Below are 19,642 nucleotides of genomic sequence, written 5' to 3' on the forward strand. Positions count from 1 at the left end.
TAACACCCATTTTTAATTAAGATGATGATAATAGATATATATTATCTTTGATGGAGAGTATATTAAGGCTGCATTAATATACAATAGCATTTCTTAATTGTATGTCAACTTTTTTGACATTATACTTTTTCAGCTATTTGACCTCCAAGTCATTTTGAGCTTATGAGGTTTTAGTAATCATGATCTCCAATGACAAGTGTGCATTGGAGATAATGATGACTAAAACATATGCAGACTTCAAAGTTTTCTCAGTGAAATGTGATTGGTTTTGTTGTGCACTGCAGTGGTGTGGAATAACTACATCTTACTCCACTGCTGCCAGAGCAAGGAATTGTGGGTATACAAGCATCCTGTAGTCCTTCACTCCAAAACATTCACCTCATTATCCCGGATATTGTTTTAATGATCCAACATCACAAAGTGCCGCCCTCAAATGGCAACTTGTTTATTCTGGTAGCACACAGTGCCCTCAATACACTGTAAACAGTTTTCTGACACACCCAAACACACTGCAACAGTGATACATTTGGTAGTGATGTTATATGCAATATCAGGCACATTTTTATTTTCAATGCTTTTTTCTGCAGGATGATCCATCATGCACTGTGCCAGACACACTGATATATGGCTTATTCGGTCATTAGTCTGTTAAATTAACTTCAATAAATAGTGTAATTGAAGGGATGCATCATTACCACAACACATGCATATGATTTATTATTGACATAAGTCATTTTCAAAAGTCTAAGTATTCAAAGATTCAAAGGCTTTATTGTCATATACACAGTAGCTACAGTATAGAAATGGGAATGGAAATGTTAAGTTGAATGCTTTTAGGTTATGGAGGCACTAAACAGAGCTCAGGCATTAAATAGTCTTGTGGCCTGTGGGATAAACTGTCTGGTCTTTGTCCTGATGCTGCAGTACCGCCTGCCAGTCGGCAGCACCCAGGACAGTTTGTTGTTGGGGTGATGGGGGTCTTTTTGGATCCACTGGCTGGGATTTAAGGAATATAAGTTGTTAAAGAAATTGAACACAGTTTGACTGCTCTCGAGTCTTCGTGTTATTGCTTTGGTTCAACTGTATGTAACTTGCCAATTGGCAAGTTTACCAAAGACATGATAGTCACTAAAGCTGACTCTCCTAAACTCTTCTCTCTGTCTGTCTGCAGAGCATGTGTGGTCCTCGGGGTGGTGTTCGTCCTCTCCTCCCTGTGCATCCTTGGAAAGGCCATCCATAATCTGGCTACCAGGGAGCCTCCTGAAGTGGTAACACACACACACACACACACACACACACACACACACACACACACACACACACACACACACACACACACACACACACACACACACACACACACACACACACACACACACACACAGCATAAAGAAAAAATCCTTAATGGAGTTGTGTTCATATCATGCTAAAACAAGAACCATGGTACATTGGTGGTAATTCTTGGCTTCTATGTCTTGTGAGATAACTGCTGTCAAATAGAAAGTTAGATAGAGAATTAATATCACCAGTTTAAAGATTTTTTGAAATGTTTCAAGCTACTTAAGAGCATTAAATAGATTTCAAAATATGTTCACAGTCAGTGTATTTGTTCATACTACTAGTAGTCAGTGAAGTGACAAGTAAACTGAATACAATGTAACATGGGTGGAGTGCCCCTTTAAGGTGTTAATTTAGAATATAACTGTAAAATAATGTGTTATAAAAAGGGAATAATCTGATTATTTTTGACAATAATAATGTATTTGTATCACATTTTGCAGTTCTGTAAGGGCAAGGTTTATCTAATTAATAAGTTATCTTTGATAAAAGAAAATGTATATATTTTCAATGATTGCACATGCCATGACAGTCTTTTAAGCAGTAGTTTAAACCTAACCTTGGACTTTGTGATAGCCTACAGTATTTTAAGACAAAGACATAGCTCATTAGATGCTCCTCGTTTTTCCATCAACATTATAGACATCTTATTTATGAGAAAAGTGGCAAACAGGTGCATGTGTGTGTTTTCTGACAAGGTTGCACTGAGTATGATAATTGAGCATTGAGTTACATATGGGCTCATTGAGCACATCTACACACAGAGCAATACAAAAAAACACACACACACATCATTTATGGTTTGGAGCGCGTGTCTATTAATAGCCTTCTGCTGTAGCTGCTCTGACGTCAGAGTTTTTGTCTCAGTCCCCCTGACTATTGTTCTCTTTTTTCTCTTTGATACAGACAGGCACATACATGCACACACATTTAGTTTCAACACTTCACTTCCCTGTCCACATCTCTCTTGAGGTGTTAAGACTGTGAATGAGGTCCCAAAATAGTCTCATATTTGTGTTGCCGGAGCACGGCCTGACTATAACATGGTCACACTGTTTGGGGAGTGCCCATCGCATCTTTTCCAGCTCTGTGCTTTGAACCCTCCTATTTGGGTTTGTAAATGATTTAACCTCCACCATCTGTCCATTTCAATAACCAGTGAAGCCAAGAGACATGCATACACTCCAAAAACACAAAGCTCCTCTTTAAAATTCCTAGCCTTGTATTTTCAAAGCTGTCAGATGCACTTTTAGATTTTGTTATAGATCCAGCAGCTCTATCAAAAACAAACATATCTCAGTTTTTTACTGTTAACAAAATTCATTTCACAGTTGAATTGAAAACAGCCTTGAGTTGAGACAAAATGTTGGACTTATTGGCCTATTTGGACCTTTAAAAAACCATGAGGCGGTGCTTTGCCTGTGGGATTTTCTAGAAAATGCCTTAAAATGCTTTTGTCTAAACTTGAAGCAGCAGAAATGTGGTCGTTTGTTTTAAACCATTTGGCATAATGATAAAGCAAATATATGCTTTGCAGTATTTTTGCAACTGTTGCACTGTTCTGTTTATCGGCCCAAACAACCAATGTTAAAAGGACATATTATGCTAATTTCCAGATTCATATTTGTATTTTGTGCCTTTACTGTGACATGTTAACATTACTAATGTTCAAAAAGCTCTTTATTCTTCTCATACTGCCTGTGCTGCAGCACCTCTTTTCACCCTCTGTCTGAAACCAGAGCCCATCTGCTCTGATTGGTTAGCTGGCCGTCTCTGTTGTGATAACTTCTTATAGTTGTGTCGGAAATGTCCCGCACCTCACCCTATCACTACAATGTGTCGGAGCGCTAGCCAATAGAAGCGCAAGTGTTCCTAGTGATGTCACAATGTTACGGAAGTAAACAAAGGAGTCCAATCGAGTCGTTTCAAGCGAGGGGGGAATGTGCATGAGAGAAACTCCCTCTGGCATGACCTTTTTTGGAATGTAGCCTTTAGCAGACTGTTTACATGCATGCAAACCTATACAAAACACTACAGGTAAGGGAAACCTCCAAAAGCATAATAGAACCTCTTTAACTGTACAGACGTAAGCACACTAGCTAGCATTGGATGCACCAACCTTCGCATACACCTTCTCATTTTCTTTCATTTTTCCTCTTCTTGTTGTATGTTTATGAAGCAGATTAAATTAATGTTATGACGTGGGGACTGATCTTGGTGTGCACCTCCTTGCTCCCAATTGCATCTTTAATTGCAAATGTACTGGGTCTAGCCTTCCCATATTTGGTCAACATATCCACTTTATGTCTACCAAAGCTTAGCTATACTTAAATAAATTAACTAGCTACAAGGTAGCAAAAGACCAAAAGAAGATTTAAATGCACAGCATGAGTATAAATACTGTTTAGAAAGAGTTTTTTTACAATACATTTCACAAAGTGAGGATCTAAAGATTAAGAATAGATTTGGGTTAGGTAAGGAGAAAACAGGAAGAAATAACATTGGATGTGAGAATCTATAAATATCTGTACCAGACAGTAAATGTGAGTCTTTTTTATCTTTTTTAAGTGCATGTTTGATGGTGTAAAAATGAGTCAGTGAGGCCCCTTTGACCACTAATCTAAAGCCGAGAGACTGAAGTTGGTAGAGAAGCGAGCAGAGACTGTGTTTGATGTTCCACTGCCACTATGTTAATAGAAACGGGAGTGTTAGGTCTCAAAGGAGCTTCCTGGCACCAGCATGAGCCCATTACCTCTGTCCGTCTCTTTGACATTCTCTCTTTTCTTCACCAGCCTTTCTACCTTCTTTGAACAGTACCTTCTCTTTTAATCTGGGTTTCTCTGTCTTTACCTGCATCAGATTGATTATCAGTTTGTTTATCCGTTTTTCTTATGTAACAGTCTTTCGAAGGCTACTTGGTTTGGCTAGAATTTGTAAGGCAAACACGGTTAAGAAAGTTTATTTAAATAGCACATTCTAACAACCAACAAATTCAACGTGCAATACAAAAACATCGTAAGCATCAAGAGCTAAATAAACACCTTTTAAAATGATTTATACATACAAAAATACAGCCACATATAAGAACAAATAAAACAAGAGAAAAACAAGCTCGACAAACTTCAGGGATTTTAAAATTAGCCAACTGTCACTCTCGCAGAGTTAGTTTGTTTCATTATTGCAAGCGTTAGTATATTTGAAATGAGCTACGTTAGCTAACTAGCTTACAGCATATCTGCAATAATATCGGAAGGAATCATGAAATCACAATGTTAAAGCAACTACAATTTTAGGTAAGTTTCCAGTGAGAGTGAAGGTTTACCAATTTACCAATCGCCAAGCATCAACAAGCACTACAGCCCCAGATTAGGGCACTGGGGGTATTAGGTCTCAAAGGAGCCATTACCTAAGAACAACTAGACAAGAAGGTATACAATACAAGAACAAACATTGCTTTGTTTGAAATCAATAATTATTTTATTTAATAAGGGGCAACAGAAAAGTATTTAAAGGGCCCATGTCATGGCCATTTCCACTGATCATAATTACATTGTTGAGGTATACTAAAATAGATTTATACTGTGCAATTTTCCAAACTCACATTGGTTTCGCATTCAGCATCTCTGTAAAGTATGTGTATTCAGCAGTATTCACTCTCTCAACTGAACGACTCGTTGGAGCTCTTGCTCCCCCCTCCCTGTGAGCCTAGTGTGCTCCGATTGGTCAGCTCGGCCACTCTGTTCTGATTAGTCAACCACCAAAGAGGCTCCGCCCATGTCTAACAGTGCTTTTTTCGGCTCGCTCTCGGAACATCAGTCTTATAATGGCGTCGGTACAGCCGTATATTTTATACGCTAACTAACCGAACTGTACCTACAACTGTTGTTATAGAAGAGTAAGTTATTTTTACCTGTAATAAACTACTACTGTTTGATGAGAAATCAAATCATGGTTTGCTATATATGAATGATATGTTATAGGAGCAAATAATTCAGGGAAGAAAGGATAGGCCTACTAAGTATTTCCATCAAACTTTATTTTTAGAAATGTACAAAATGAACATAAATATACATATATACACGGTATATCATCCATTCCTCCTCGTTGTCGGCATCTTGCCTATCGCAGCCGGGGCTTTTTAGGACGAGGCCTCAGTGTGGTAGTCCCGTCCCTGTCATGTATTTTCCGCCAGGATCTGGCTGGACGAAATCAAATGCAAATCACAAAATATTAGAGAAACTTAGTTGTTTTAGATTTGTTAGTAGTAGTTGTGGTAGGAGTGTGGATCTATCTAATCCATCTATATAATCAACACAGTAAGCTTGCCAGCTAATATGCTAACCTAGCTTTCTTGTTTACCTTGTTAGCAAACACGATATGAACGTTAGCTCGGAGGAACGGCAACTATAATGGAGTGTAATAAAACTACTATGAACAAAAGCTAGTGGTTCATATTAGGCTAGCAATAACGTGTTTATAATTGCAATCTTATACGGGTAGTCTGCTACGTTCGGTCATTCATTGTAACTGGCATGAATGCAATGTTTCCCGCTAGCATGTATAGCTAGCCTCATTAGCTATACATGCTATCAGCGTCGGAGGAAAGCCAACTGTAATGTACTGTCCTTTGGGGGCGGGCAAAGAGAGGGGATTTCCCCGTTGTCTCTGCTGGAAGTGTGAAATAAACTTAGTTGTTTGATGTTCGTCAGCTTGCCAGCTGGATTACAATGCTAATCTACGTTTGCTAGTTGTTCAGTTGTTCAATATGCTATACTATACTATGAACAACAGATAGTGGTTCATATTAGGCTATCAAGCACATGTTTACAATTGCAATCTTATATGTGTAGTCTGCTACATTCATTGTAGCTGGCATAAAAACAATGTTTTTCCGAGCAAACTCATATCTAGCTCTTAGTAGCCTTGTTGTTTAGCTCGGTAGCATACACGCTCGGAACGCCAGCTATAATGTAATTACGTTTCGCGACTGACCGTACGGTAAATCACCTGGAGTATACTGTCTATGAGTATTTCGTGTGTGAATGCAGACATTCTCCTGCTATGAGATACATGTAGCCTATGTAAGGCCATCTGCTGATATTAGAGTTGATATGGAAACGCTAGCAACTTAGTTAGCACAGTTAGCACTGGCTTAGCAGTCCGAAACATGTTTACACATTTAAACAGTCGTGGTAGATACCTTGTTTGATAAATACACAAATAACAATGCAAACTTACAGGTTGTGTATCCGAATCTTCCCCTGCTCCAAACGGTCCAAACAAACTAGGAATAGCATCGTCCTTCAGTTTCAAATGCTGTGCATATCCGGCCTCAAACTGGGCAATGTTTTGGAAGCTTTCGTCTGTGAAATGCCGCGCACACAGTAACGTTCTTCGAACCTCTGAAGGAACAGTGTTAAAAAGACATTTCAACCACTGACTTCGTCGTGGTTCTTCCGTCGGTAGGACAAACAGCTCAGATTTCTCCTCACATTTCAGGAAACAGGTCCTTGGCATTGGCATGGCTGGATCGATTGTGAACTGAACCAGAGCTTCCAACAGTAAATGTTAGGCTGGCAGAGGGTGCGGCCAGCGCCGCTGGGTGTGGCCATAGCTCTTCGGGATTGGTCCATTTCGTTCCGGGTACCGCATGACATCATGCCGTACCCGGAACTAAATGGAAGACTCAAATGGGCAGTGACGTATCTCCAACGAGGCGTTTTGGGGAGGTATTTTCTGTGTTAGAGTTTTACTCGCTGTAGGGTGTACTTTGAGGGTTTTGACTCTGCACACCGTTTACATGCATAAAAACCTTCATAACACAAGGGGACGGGTAATAACCGGAAAAGCATGACATGGGCCCTTTAACATTGTAGAGTTTGAAGAATATTTTAATCTCAATATCTGCCATTTATAAGGTCTCTCTTTTTCCTTTCCTCACTTCCTCATTCATTATCTTGTTCTACTCTCTTTCTGTCCCCTACCCCTTTCCTTGTTTCCTCACCCCTCTTCCTTCATTTCACCCAACAACTTCATAGTTTATCTTACTCCATTACCATGTCTTCTTTCACTGATTTATTGTTTTTTGTCTCGTATTTTTGTCATTTGTGTCTCGTATTTTTTTATGTTTTACCTTTGGTTTCTGGTGTGTGGCTGAAATAGACATTTTCTCTGAAGTCTTCATTACACAGAAGTCTGTGGTGGTTTAACATTTGCTCTAACGTTTGTATCTGCGGAACAGCGTGTTACAGGAAGGGCAAGATAAGGATTATAAAAAGGGAGAAAAATTGAATTTTTAAGAAGGAAAAGTCAAATCTGCATATGATGTCTGTTTCTGGGCTAATGGTGCCATTGATTCAGGGATTAATTCTTCTGAGATATTCTCCGGTTCCCTTTAAATTTAACAGCCAAAAATTAACAACAGCAACACACACTGAGAGTACTGTTACATCTTGCTACCTTGAAATATCAGGCCATAAAATCACATTGCGCAGACAGAGGGTGGAGAAAATCTGGAATCCTGATTCGCGTCACGTCCCGGGTCGCTGCTCTCATGGCAGGCTGTCTGTGTCGAGTGCCTGATTAAACACACAGAGCTGAGATTGGCTCTCCCTGCCAATGTGAGGGTGGAGAGAAGGCAGCACACACTGATGCAACACATACATACATAGAGTACTAGCATGCTGTGACACACTTGTTTGTTCTCTGATCTTGAGCTCAGAGAGTCTTTCGCAATAAACAAAGCTAAACAATCTGAGAAGTACTCGCCAGTAAAATGCAAAAAAGTGTCCCTTGTTTGCCCTTTTATTCCGTTGAAAACAATACAGCTGGATAGAGTGTTCCACAATACTGTAAAGCAGAGAGAATACTGTTGACAACTGTGATATTCTGACATAAGAAGCAGTCAGCCAATGAAGGATATGTAGACGTGTGAAATGAAAGCCTCTATCTAATTCAAGTTTAATGGGAGTGAAAACGATGCAAGGGAATAATAAGTGTTTAGCTGACCCGCAATAAAGAGCTCAAACTGAAAGCTAGTGCATTTTGGTTTACGTGACGATATATTGTGTGTGCTTGTGTCACAGAATGGTTTATACAAAGACTAAGCCTAGGTTAAATTTGTAACCATTCTGCAATAATAGACGGAAGTACCCTAAACCTGCATTCCTTCTAATGGCCAGCAGGGGACGACTTCACTGGTTGCAAAAATATGTCTAATTGTGTAGAAGTCTATGAGAAAAATGACTCAACTCACTAAAGTTATCTGATGAGATTTTGTATTGGTATGTTCAAGTCTTATTCACTAAAGGAGGAAGTTAATATCTTTAGTTATTGTCCCATGTAAATTAGGCAAAGAAGCAGCATATGCTTTATAGCGTGATTACCATGTGAATGACGAGTCACTACCATGAATCGTGTCAATCAGGTTGGACTAGAGGCTATGGATTAGGTTATCCAATCCTGACAAAGAGTCTCAGGCAAATAAAGTGAGTGGATGAACCGTGACTGTGCAGTGCCTTGACTAAATGCAAACTATTACCATATCTGATTTTAGTACGTTGCGTCTAGAACTTCACCAACAGATGGAAGTATATGGCATATTGGAAGTCCAACAAGAAAACTTGCAGATCAGCCTCAAACTAGAACTTGTGTAAGAATTTAAACCCAATATACATCCACCCAGCGGACTTTAGTTTTTGGGTCTTGACAGGAAGTATTGTTGAAAGACTTTAGAATTTCAGGAATTCTACGCAATCAAATCCCACAGAAGGACTGTTTCAATGTTCAATACCCTTAACATTCTAACAAGTCCTTTGTTCAGATCATTTTAAGGATGCTAGTGCCCCCTTGCTCCTAAAACACTAACAATCCAATATGTACGATGCATTTCCTGTCCCCAGAAACAAGTGAATTTTGCCAGAACATTTTCTGGTATTTAACATCAGCAGTCTACCAAAATCTGTTTCTAAACAAATCTGACATAATAAATAAGTCATTAATATTCGTTCTAGAAGGTCTAGTTTAAAAGCGGGTTTATTCAGTTTGGTGTGTTTGTCATGATGTATTTTTTCTCCATCCATGTTAAAAACACAAAAGACCCAAGTCTGGTGAAGCAGGGTAAAGTCTGTCAAAAACAAAAGTTTGGTTATTCTCTCATGTATCTTTTATAGTCCCATTTTCTTTTTTTCTCTTACTTTCTCTGTATCAGTACCCCCTGTTGGCCCTGTGAAATCTGTTAGAGAGACATTTTGGGGTCAAGTGCTGTTTTTTTGCTGAAACTTAAAAACATCAGACCCTCACATCACTTAGAGGCGCCATCTGAATGACCTTGGCTTGATGCACCAAGTCAAGCCTGTATATATATTATTTATGGTTGAGCTGAGGAAAGCTTGGTGGTTGGTTCTGTCTGACTGATGTTGTTGGTGCTTTTGACTGTTTGCTCTACAGACAGTTTGTAGCTTTCTCTCTGTTTGTTTCTACTTGTTATTCTAATACACACACGGTTGACCAGAAACGAATCATTCAAATAATGTTCCATGTTCTCTCTCCTGTCTTTCCACAGGACGACTTCCTCTACAGTGTGTCTATAGTGAGCGGAATCACATGTGCTGTGCTAGCTGTGGCCAAGTTCATGCTGGGAAGGGTGCTGACTAGCCGGGCACTTATCACTGACGGTAGGGTACACAAGCAACCGCACACACACATAAATAAATGAAAAGTTCCCCAATTTAAGAGGTCTTAACAAAGCGTGTCAAATTGGCAAAGGAAATAGTATTTTACTCAATAAATGCCCACGAAAACTCTCTGGTGTTACATTTCTCATTGGTGATTTATTTAGCCTTTAGTGTTGAGGATCAATGTCTGTGTCTCTCTTCTGCTAATGAGAAGTAGTTCAACCAGAAAAGTTACAAAACAGACTTTCCTGCTGTGGCAATATTTGTTTTCATGGAGAAAAATAAATCCTTAAAAATGTACTTTGCATTTACGGAAGAGGGGAAGTTAACAGGGGATAGAGTTGAATAATCCTATCTATTGAGCGAGACAAAAACATGCGTAAGAGTGGTAAAATATATATTGTATCATACTGCTTACTTACGAAAAACTAGAAATATTTCAATGTAAAAGTACAAAATGTCGCTGTCTGTAACTTTGTAACACCATCATTGTCATAAATCAATGCCATTGGTTACCCTTTTTGAGTCTTTGTTGGTTTTCACAATACTTAACCAATGAAAAGTATTCAAAAGAGCTGTCGATTAAATCTTGTAACTCCATTAGATCTTTCAACCGTAGAGAAAAACGTCACAACTCAACCTTGGTTATTCACTAACTTGGTGCAAAAAGCAGGGCTGAAGGTAGAAAGTTTCTTCTGACTTAGGGTTTTGCACACTTTCATAATGAACCCAAAACATTTTACACCTCTCACTGGATGGGGTCCACGCCTGACCCTGGGATTAATCTTAATTTATCTGGATTGATGTGAGAGGATTCCCTCGTTGGACATCCCACTCTAACAGCATAGCTAGGAACCTAAAGTACTGCAATGCAGACAAGATCGTCGTTGTTCTGATCGATTAATGATAAAAATCTCGACATTTGCTGGTTAATTTGGGTTGTTTTTTGAACCAATAATTATTTGATGAAGTTATCAAAATAAAAGGTTAAAATGCCATAATGTTTTTAAATTATTATTGGTTTTTACTTTTTTTGCATAGACTTGTTAACCTGTTAAACCCGGCTGCGGGCTTTTTTCTCACGAAACTGTGTCTCAGCGCTTCTTAACATTTAACAACCTATTAATGTGTCATACCCACTTAACGGGAAGAAACTCAGCTAACTGACAATATGAACAATTTGTACCGAAACAAAACACAAGTTTAACGCCGAGCCTCTGAATTAGCCCTGAGCGAAAAAATGCTAACGCACTTAGCACAGAACTCACGGTATAAATACTTTATTACTTATCGGATCTGCACAAACAACATATCAGATTAAAGCTGAGATTCCACAGATTCTAGAGGTATACGTATCATCACTGTGTAACCAAAACTCAGGCCAACGTAGGCAAACCCAGACAACACACCACGTAGCTTTACGGAGCCAAAACGGCAAATATGTCTTACCTTTGCTGTTTTTCTGATCAAAAGTTGTGTTCAATGGCATTAAAATGATCAAAGACGCTGCTGAAGGTTAATCCAATGTCTCTGTGTCCCTTTAAAATGATTACTGATAATCCATCATCATATTTATGGCTATAGCCTAGTTTTCAGTTTTCGGTTTTCAGTTTTCAGAGCGTAACATAGCTTTCGGTTTGGGCAAGCTGCGTGCACATCACTCTCATTCCTCAATGGTACGGTTCAAAAGAGGTGTTAATCATCAAAATCAACCGAGGGGGGCCAGAGATTTGGCAAATCCACCCAAATGACCCCAGAAGTGGTTGTTTTTTTGCTAAACCTCTCTTAAAAGGTAAAATGTCACTTGATACAGGGTACTTGTTATATGTTACAGTTTGGATTCCTAAAGCTTTTAGTCTACTATCCCATCATTCAAGGGTGGTTTTCACTATAAGTAATGGGTTTTCTTTGGACGGACACTATAATTTACATTTTTTCACTATGTTCAATCTGACTTTACTTTAAAATAAAAAAATTCTATTTTGATTCTGACTTTTCTACATCCAACTCACAGGTTTATCATTGCTTTCAGAAAAAAGATTATTAATTTACCCCGTTTAGAAGTTAAGTTATAGTCATTTGTTCTGTGCATGTCATTTTCGAGCCTGCATTCTAGAATTTAAGTCAGTCCAGAACTAATTCTTTGAAATGTAGTGTGGCAGATTTATAAAGTAGATTAGCATTAAAAGACTGTTCTAGTCTGATCTATGTGTAAAGAGCCAGGGTTTATTTGAACCTAACGCCAAAACCACAAAACAGATTTTGCGTGTATTTTTCTGTTACAGAGAAAGTTGTTCTTATAATAACTGGATTGAAAGAAGAGGTCATGACCCACTGGCTGCTAGACACGTGCACGTGAACAAAAGCACAGCGTACACACACTGCTATTCCCAGGTCTCGCACAGGGCATCAATCCAATAAACCTTAGGTTGCTGATTTCGGAGACTGGATTTATTTCCCACAAGACCATACACTTACTGTAGGCGAGATAATAACCTACTGCAGTAGCTTTCACACAAGGAGAAATGTAATTATAAAAAATGCATAAGCCCCTATTTGGGGTAACTCAAATACAGTAAATGTATTCAAGAATGATATAGCCAGGAAAGTTCTTGTATGGAAAAGTAAAATTGCTCTTGATAGAGTTTCATGAATGGTCTAATATATCTTTCATGTTTGTGTGGTAAATGGGGGGAAAATAGCTAGTCAGGTTCTATGCAAAGGATTTAAGAATAAATTAGCCTTTTAGCACCTTAAAAGTTGTATGACAGGCATTTATATAAAAACCTGTGTGAAAATGAGCTGATCAGATTCTGGCGACTTTATGATGTCATAACGATTTTTTGGCTTGTGTAACCATTAGCCAATAACCAACCAAGGTAACCCCCCCCCCCCCCCCCCCCACCCTAACCCTAACCCCCACACCTTATCACCTGAATCTCCTCTTAGAGCACCAAAGTGTTCTTTTTAAACCAAATATCTCTCAGAGGGGCGTGGGGAGTGGCTCCTTATTTTTATCTAAAGTAACAGACAGAGAATCAGCACTTTTGAAACAGGCCTGAAACAGAGGGGATTATGGGATGCTGCAATGCATGATCTGTTTGGTATTTTGAGCCAAACACTTCAGAGACATGTTTTGTGTATATCTGAGACCTATAATATATTGATGTAAAACAGTATAATAGGGGACCTTTAAAGGTTCTGGTGGGCTGTTTCCCACTGTTTCCAGTCTTTATGCCAAGCTAAGCTAACCGGCTGCTTGCTGTAGCTTCATTTCTACTGTGCAGTCACTAGAGCAGCATCAATATTCTCGTCTAACTCCAAATAAGTTCCACATTCAAAACATCAAACTTTTCCTTCATAACCAAAAGATTGTGCCCTCAGGTGAGAAATGGTAAATACATTTCAACAGACATCTCTTTATCTAAGTTCTTAAATTGGTCATAATCAGGATTAGTGAAGCATATTTGAAACTGAAACTACCACTACTTAGACTACTTCATTACTCAGACAAACAATTCATAAACGGACCGAAATGACTCTTTTAGTCCTTCCTTTAAAGCTTAAGCTTTAACGTAATGCAGACTTAATTTAATCGGATATTAGGTCTTTAGTCCCTTTGAGCTTCTTTGCTGACGAAACTTTCCTGTTTGATGGACATTTTCCGTATTCTGAACACATTTCCACAAGGTGACCTGAATCAGGGCAGATCTTAGTGCAATTCATTCACTCAAGAGTATATGTTTGACTTACGATAACCTAACGTTTGCAGACGTTCTTCTGTTTATTGGATTATTTTCATAGAAACACCATTTATACATATATTTATTTGTGATCAAAGAGGCATTCAATTATTATTTAGTAGGCTTGGTCTGCTTTTAAAGTTAATGTATGCAGGAATTCCCTAGAACACAGACCATGCAGCAGGATGAGGACTTAACAGAAAATACAATTTTATTTTTCTATTTCACGTGTTCCACTCCCTTTCTTCGTTCTCATTTAGACTCCCTGTGACATCATTGAACTCTTTTTCTCTCGATTGTTAGGACGGGTATGCAGAGCTGACTTTCAATGGTGTCTTTTCCAATAGCAATTGACAATTTAACATATTATAATGTACTTTATTATACTATACATATTTCCTTTTTTAAACAAGTTGTTTTATTATAATTTAAAAGGCATTTATTCTAAGTCCAAATGCAACCTTTCAACATTATTAAGGACGCATTTGTCATTGTGAAAGCATTTGTGTTTTGTTTTTCCAAGTAACATTTTGTTTCTTTATATGTTTGGGAACTTATCCGGCCTTCTTCTGATTCAGTACTTCTAGATTACATTTTCCACATCTCTGTGTTTTTTTCAGGGTTTAACTCTATTGTTGGTTCTATCATGGGATTTTCCATTCTGATCAGCGCTGAAGTCTACAAGGACCACGTTGACGTCTGGTTTTTGGATGGCACCCTCGGAGTTCTCATTGGACTCATCATCATGGCCTATGGCGTCAAGTAAGCTAAAATAATAATAATATATTATTATAACTAATATAAATTATTTCATCATTTATATTAGGCCTATCCATATTTTGTCATTCATGCTGAGTGCTAAATCAGCACGATCTGCACCACCTTGGAGAATGTATTTCTGCACATTTACATACAATGAGACCTTGTTTCTTTGCCCACAGACTCCTGGTGGACATGGTGCCCCGCGTGAGGCAGACGAGGAACTACGAGCGCTTTGAGTGAATGTGTGTTGGGCAGGTTCAAACACGTACACTTCCCCGCCCTCTTCTCTCTGTCTTTATTACATACTTTCCTGCACATTTTACCTGAACATGCAGCACAACACACGCTGTGAATACTGTACATAGTGCATTCAGGCATCAAGAAACACACATTAATGCACACACAAAGGCAGACATCTGATCAACTTTGACAGAAAAGGACTTGTTTGAAGACTTGTTTGAAGACCAAATCCTGGAGAGAAAACACCTACATACTTATTGTCTGCCCTTTGTCACTTTCTGTCCATAAAACCAGTTTAAAAAAGGCCCCTAGAATAAGGAAAGCCACAAGACCTGAGATTCCTGCCTTTTAGCAGTATTTGTCTGACATGGAGATAACACTAGTTGCTCGAATGACATATACACAATCAAGACTACAGTATATTGATTCATCATAGTGGATATATTCAGGGTCTAAATTACTAAATGGTCAACATTTTATACACAGACATGTTCTCCCACGGCATATCTTTTGAACATGTATAATGAGATTTGGAAGAGACAAACTCCAAGTCGAGGTCTGCTCACCAATTTAAGGTTTCCTATTTTTATTTGTAATTATTATTAAGTACAGGTGACTCTGTCCTTAATCAGACACAAATGGTTTCAAAACCCCAGCAGCCTCCTCTCTTCAAAGCAGCAACCTTAGATCCTAATTTGTTGCTGAAAGAGGAAGAGAGGGAAAGTAGAAGAGCACATGTGCAGTCCTGAGTCAGCGAACACTGCTGCTCAAAGGCATCAGCAAACACAATGAGGTCAGCCTCGATCTAGGAACTCAACTAAAAGCAAACAGAAGCACATCGGCACTAAGGATCAACATTGATGGCTATACTGTGTGTAATGTATCCAAGCACATTTCAGCACAGTGCCAGGTTTAGCACAATGGGCGATAACGTATTAAAAAATGATTTGAGGGTATTTAGTCAGTTTTGTCTTACCTGCTGTAACTGACTTTACATATGTTCCATTGCCATGTAGTGTATAGTCTTTTGTTTTTTGTTTTTTTACAAACACATGCAATAACTACAAATGTACTGAAACTGATGAGTGCTCATAAATCCCAAGTTCTTTATGGGTAAGATGGGGAAAAAAACGTAATATGTTTCGGTTTTAACACCTCATCACGTTAAGATTATGAATAGAGTCAAAGGCACTACCAGAAAGCCTCTGGTACGATTTTCTACAATCCTTTTGATTTATAATTTTCTCTATGGAATTTTGTACTGAATCCGATTGGGATATTTATTACTTCTCTTAATATTTTATTCATGTTTCTTTTTACTTTTTCTCGTTGTTTTGCCTGCACATTTTAATGTGGAAAGTTGGATAAGACAAAGTCTCAGACCTAAGACGAAACAAAGCACAAAGATAAGCAGCCTGAGGGAATATCATTTTCAGAGATGCTGTTTCTTCCAATCCTGCATCTGCATACCTGTGTATTACTCATTTGTTCTGCATGTTACCATTGTTATCAACCATTATGTGCAATGAACTGAATGTAAATACAAACCACACGGTCTGTAAATATGTTTATTACACTGTTCGGGTGCATCGGTTAAAATTAAGTCATAAATATAGTCGTCGTAATTTACATAATAGGCTTTTCAGATTAGACAGCATATTATTCAAGTACAGGATGATCAATGTTGCATATAGTTATGAATCCTTACTCTATAGTGCTTATATTGTAAATGTTGTTTTACATATTACTGTAAATTATTGGTGAAATGACATAAGTCTTACTGTAAATGTTGCACTTTAAATTAAAAATATCAGAGCGGATGAAGGCGGCTGTCCAAGGATCCTTTAATTTCAAAATAGGAGCTGATTGTCAAGCAAATCATAATTGAACATGTTGAAAATGAATCGCTACACAATTATGCATCACAAATTACTTCATAATGTTAAACTCTATGGGTGTCATAACTTCAACCAGAACGTTTTTTTCAAAAAGTTGAAAGGCTATGAATTGCGTCACACAATTGAGCGATATACCTCCATTGTCATCCTCTCAGAAGAAATAGAAAACCCTCCAAATTAGCAATTTCACTCATGAAACGTGAGGCAAATTTGAGGCAAAATTCTGTTTTGATTTATAAAGTATAGAAATAAATTCACATAACTAATTCAGAGACCCTTTGCTTAGCACAAACAGATTTGCATGAGCTTTTTACCCATGACCCATAATACATTTTCCCTGTCTACATGACAGAATATGGATTGAGAGTGCCCCCTTGTGTTAAAAAGCCACATGACAAAAGTTGTAATTACTATCTAGGAAAATAGTCTCCATTTATTCCGAGCAGTAGCATATCCAAGGACAGTGATTCTGACTACGCCTACATCCACTCTACACTGTAACTATCAACTCTCAGTTGACACACTGGACAAAGTGCAACATTATTGCTATGATATTTTATTTTATTTTGTGAATAGCTATAACTGAAAGGTGTGAATCCTCTCGCACCACTTCAACTCACCAACAGCACACTGATTTGTAATGTTTCCCCTCTGATGCATAAAAGACAATCTTTACAGCGACTTTTACTAGCAAAGCACAGTGTTTACTTGCAAATAACCACATGACAAGGCACAGAACAAACTCTTAATAATGCTACGCTCTACTTGCGCTTTTGCTCATATGGATAACTATATTGCGTTGATTTTAGCAGTGAAATCCTTTCTACCTCTTTGCATTTTTTTGTGTTTTCATGCTTTTTTCTTCATGCTATTTAAAATGTAGGCCGGGTGCTGGGATTGTGGCCCCTTACTCCTTAGTAATGGGTGATCTTTTGAAGCTGTTGCACTCAATGTAAAGCAGGTCAGTGCAACAGCTGAATACCAAAATAAATAGTCATATATGTTGGATATACCTGTAATTCTACGATCACCAAAAATTGCAGTTGCTTTTCATTCATCTATAATGTGATTTTTGTTCTCTCCCACTGCCTAAAGACATGTTTGAACTTTCCCACTCACTATCAAATTGCACAAACATAACCTCCATATTCATTTGCCGGGCAGTATGATATCTAATCAATTTTTTTGTTCCATTGAAATAGCTCAGAAACATGTCCAATTTTTGCAGCTCGTGCCAAATCATTGAAAACACCAGTTCCTCTCTTCTGATGTGTGTTTCATTAAATTATACTGTGTATTGTATGGATGAATAGATGTATTATTATTAGTGCCACAAGAAGAGACATCAAATCATTACTTTGACTTCATTTCACAAAATTATGATAGCAATACTAACCACTTCTCTGTTGCTTACAGCTTTGCATAGCTTCAGTGGTTACAGGTGCATTGCAGCCAGCCACACACACACACACACACACACACACACACACACACACACACACACACACGAAACATAACATAGATGGACAAATGTAACTGAATTTCCAATAAATCTCACTAACAGAGTTCTTATTTATCTGTTTGTACAGTAATGACATCAGTGGTATTACAGATGATGTGAACACCATTTATTTATGTAAAAGAACTATGAGGTATCTCTTTGTCAAAGAGCAAAGTTTTATTGATTAATAAAGTTTTATCCTGCTTAATGTTCAGAAAGGTTTTTCTTGTTTTTTTTCCAACCACGCAACTGTCATGGGGGAGTAAATGGGGGAGTTACGCATCACAATTATGCATTGTGGAAGAAAAAGGATAATGGAATAAATAGACCAATTACATGTCTTGTTTTCTCAGGAGGCTCTGGATAATGAGATGGTGTCAGCGTGCACAGAGAGAGCTTTGGGGGTAAACTATTACATATATTTTTAATGGTAGTGGTGGTCTGCACATGGGACTAATAATTAATAACCACTAGTCGCTCGCCTAAAAGTAATTGTGTTGATAAGTTTGCAGGAAGAGGAAATCCTCCGCCCACTGAGCATGTAGCCTCCTCATTTAGGGCAATAAGGGCAAAATAAAAACTGGATTAAAGGGACTCTATTCTGCTTTTTGGGGTTTTCCCTTTCCTGTATATAGGTTTTCGTGCATCTAAATGGTCTGCAAAGGTTCCATCCAGAGGGAGTTTCTCTACCAAGCTGAACAGGAGGTAGAGACATTCTGTTACGAAAGGAAGATAACTCAGCTAATTGTATTGCTCGGCATTGTAATATACAAACAGGAATTGTAATATCACTAGTATCAAGAATGGGGGAACAAAATATAAGCAAACAAAAATGTAGACATCACATTAAAAAAACGCATGTTTGTGTTTTATGCAAAAATAATAGTTATGTTATGGCCTCCTAAGAGAGCCTTTTTGGTGCCTTTTCCAATATGATTGTTGCTTTTCATTCGGTAGTCCCCTTTTTGAAAAGTATCTGCTCTGAAGAAAGTCAGGTATGCAGCAGTTACCAATGGCGATGCCCCGGTAATAAGGGTACCACTGTCAGCAATGACAGGGTGACTGTCATATTAACCTAACCCTAAATCTTTGTTCTTAGTACAGTAAGGTTTCCGGTCAGTTGTTATTGTATCCTTGTCTTAAATAAGTCTGTTTGCCTTGTCTGCACAAACCGAAACCAAAGAATATTTTCTATAAGCTCCTGTTTACTATTTCCTCCTGGCTCCACCTGGTTCACTCTTTATGACATCCTGTTTGCATCCAGTGTGTGTGCTGGAGATACACAGGAGACTGTGAATAATCCTTGACATCTATTTCCACATTGGCTGAATGTAATGCTTTACAGACAAATGCCCCGTTACTTGGCAAATGAAGTATCCAGTAGAAGTCGAGGAGTGCCTGAACGCTATGTGGACTAAACTATTAATGCTTCATCAGAAACGTATCTGAAACTGCACCGTTGTGATTTATATTCCTTGTCAGAGG

General features: G+C 38.2%; 1 protein-coding gene across 1 annotated transcript in view; it reads left to right on the top strand.

Moving 5' to 3' along the window:
- Positions 1–18,164, top strand: part of tmem163a (transmembrane protein 163a) — a 101,652-nt gene extending 83,488 nt beyond the window's left edge. Inside the window, exons 5-8 of the mRNA XM_034134675.1 lie at positions 1,172–1,268; positions 9,902–10,013; positions 14,377–14,518; positions 14,698–18,164. Of these exons, the coding sequence (XP_033990566.1) occupies positions 1,172–1,268; positions 9,902–10,013; positions 14,377–14,518; positions 14,698–14,758 (412 nt within the window). The 3' untranslated portion in view covers positions 14,759–18,164. The remainder of the gene's footprint in view (positions 1–1,171; positions 1,269–9,901; positions 10,014–14,376; positions 14,519–14,697) is intronic.
- Positions 18,165–19,642: the final 1,478 nt, after the last annotated feature.

This window comes from Trematomus bernacchii, unplaced genomic scaffold (assembly GCF_902827165.1).
Source record: "Trematomus bernacchii unplaced genomic scaffold, fTreBer1.1, whole genome shotgun sequence".
Taxonomy (NCBI): Eukaryota; Metazoa; Chordata; class Actinopteri; order Perciformes; family Nototheniidae; genus Trematomus; species Trematomus bernacchii.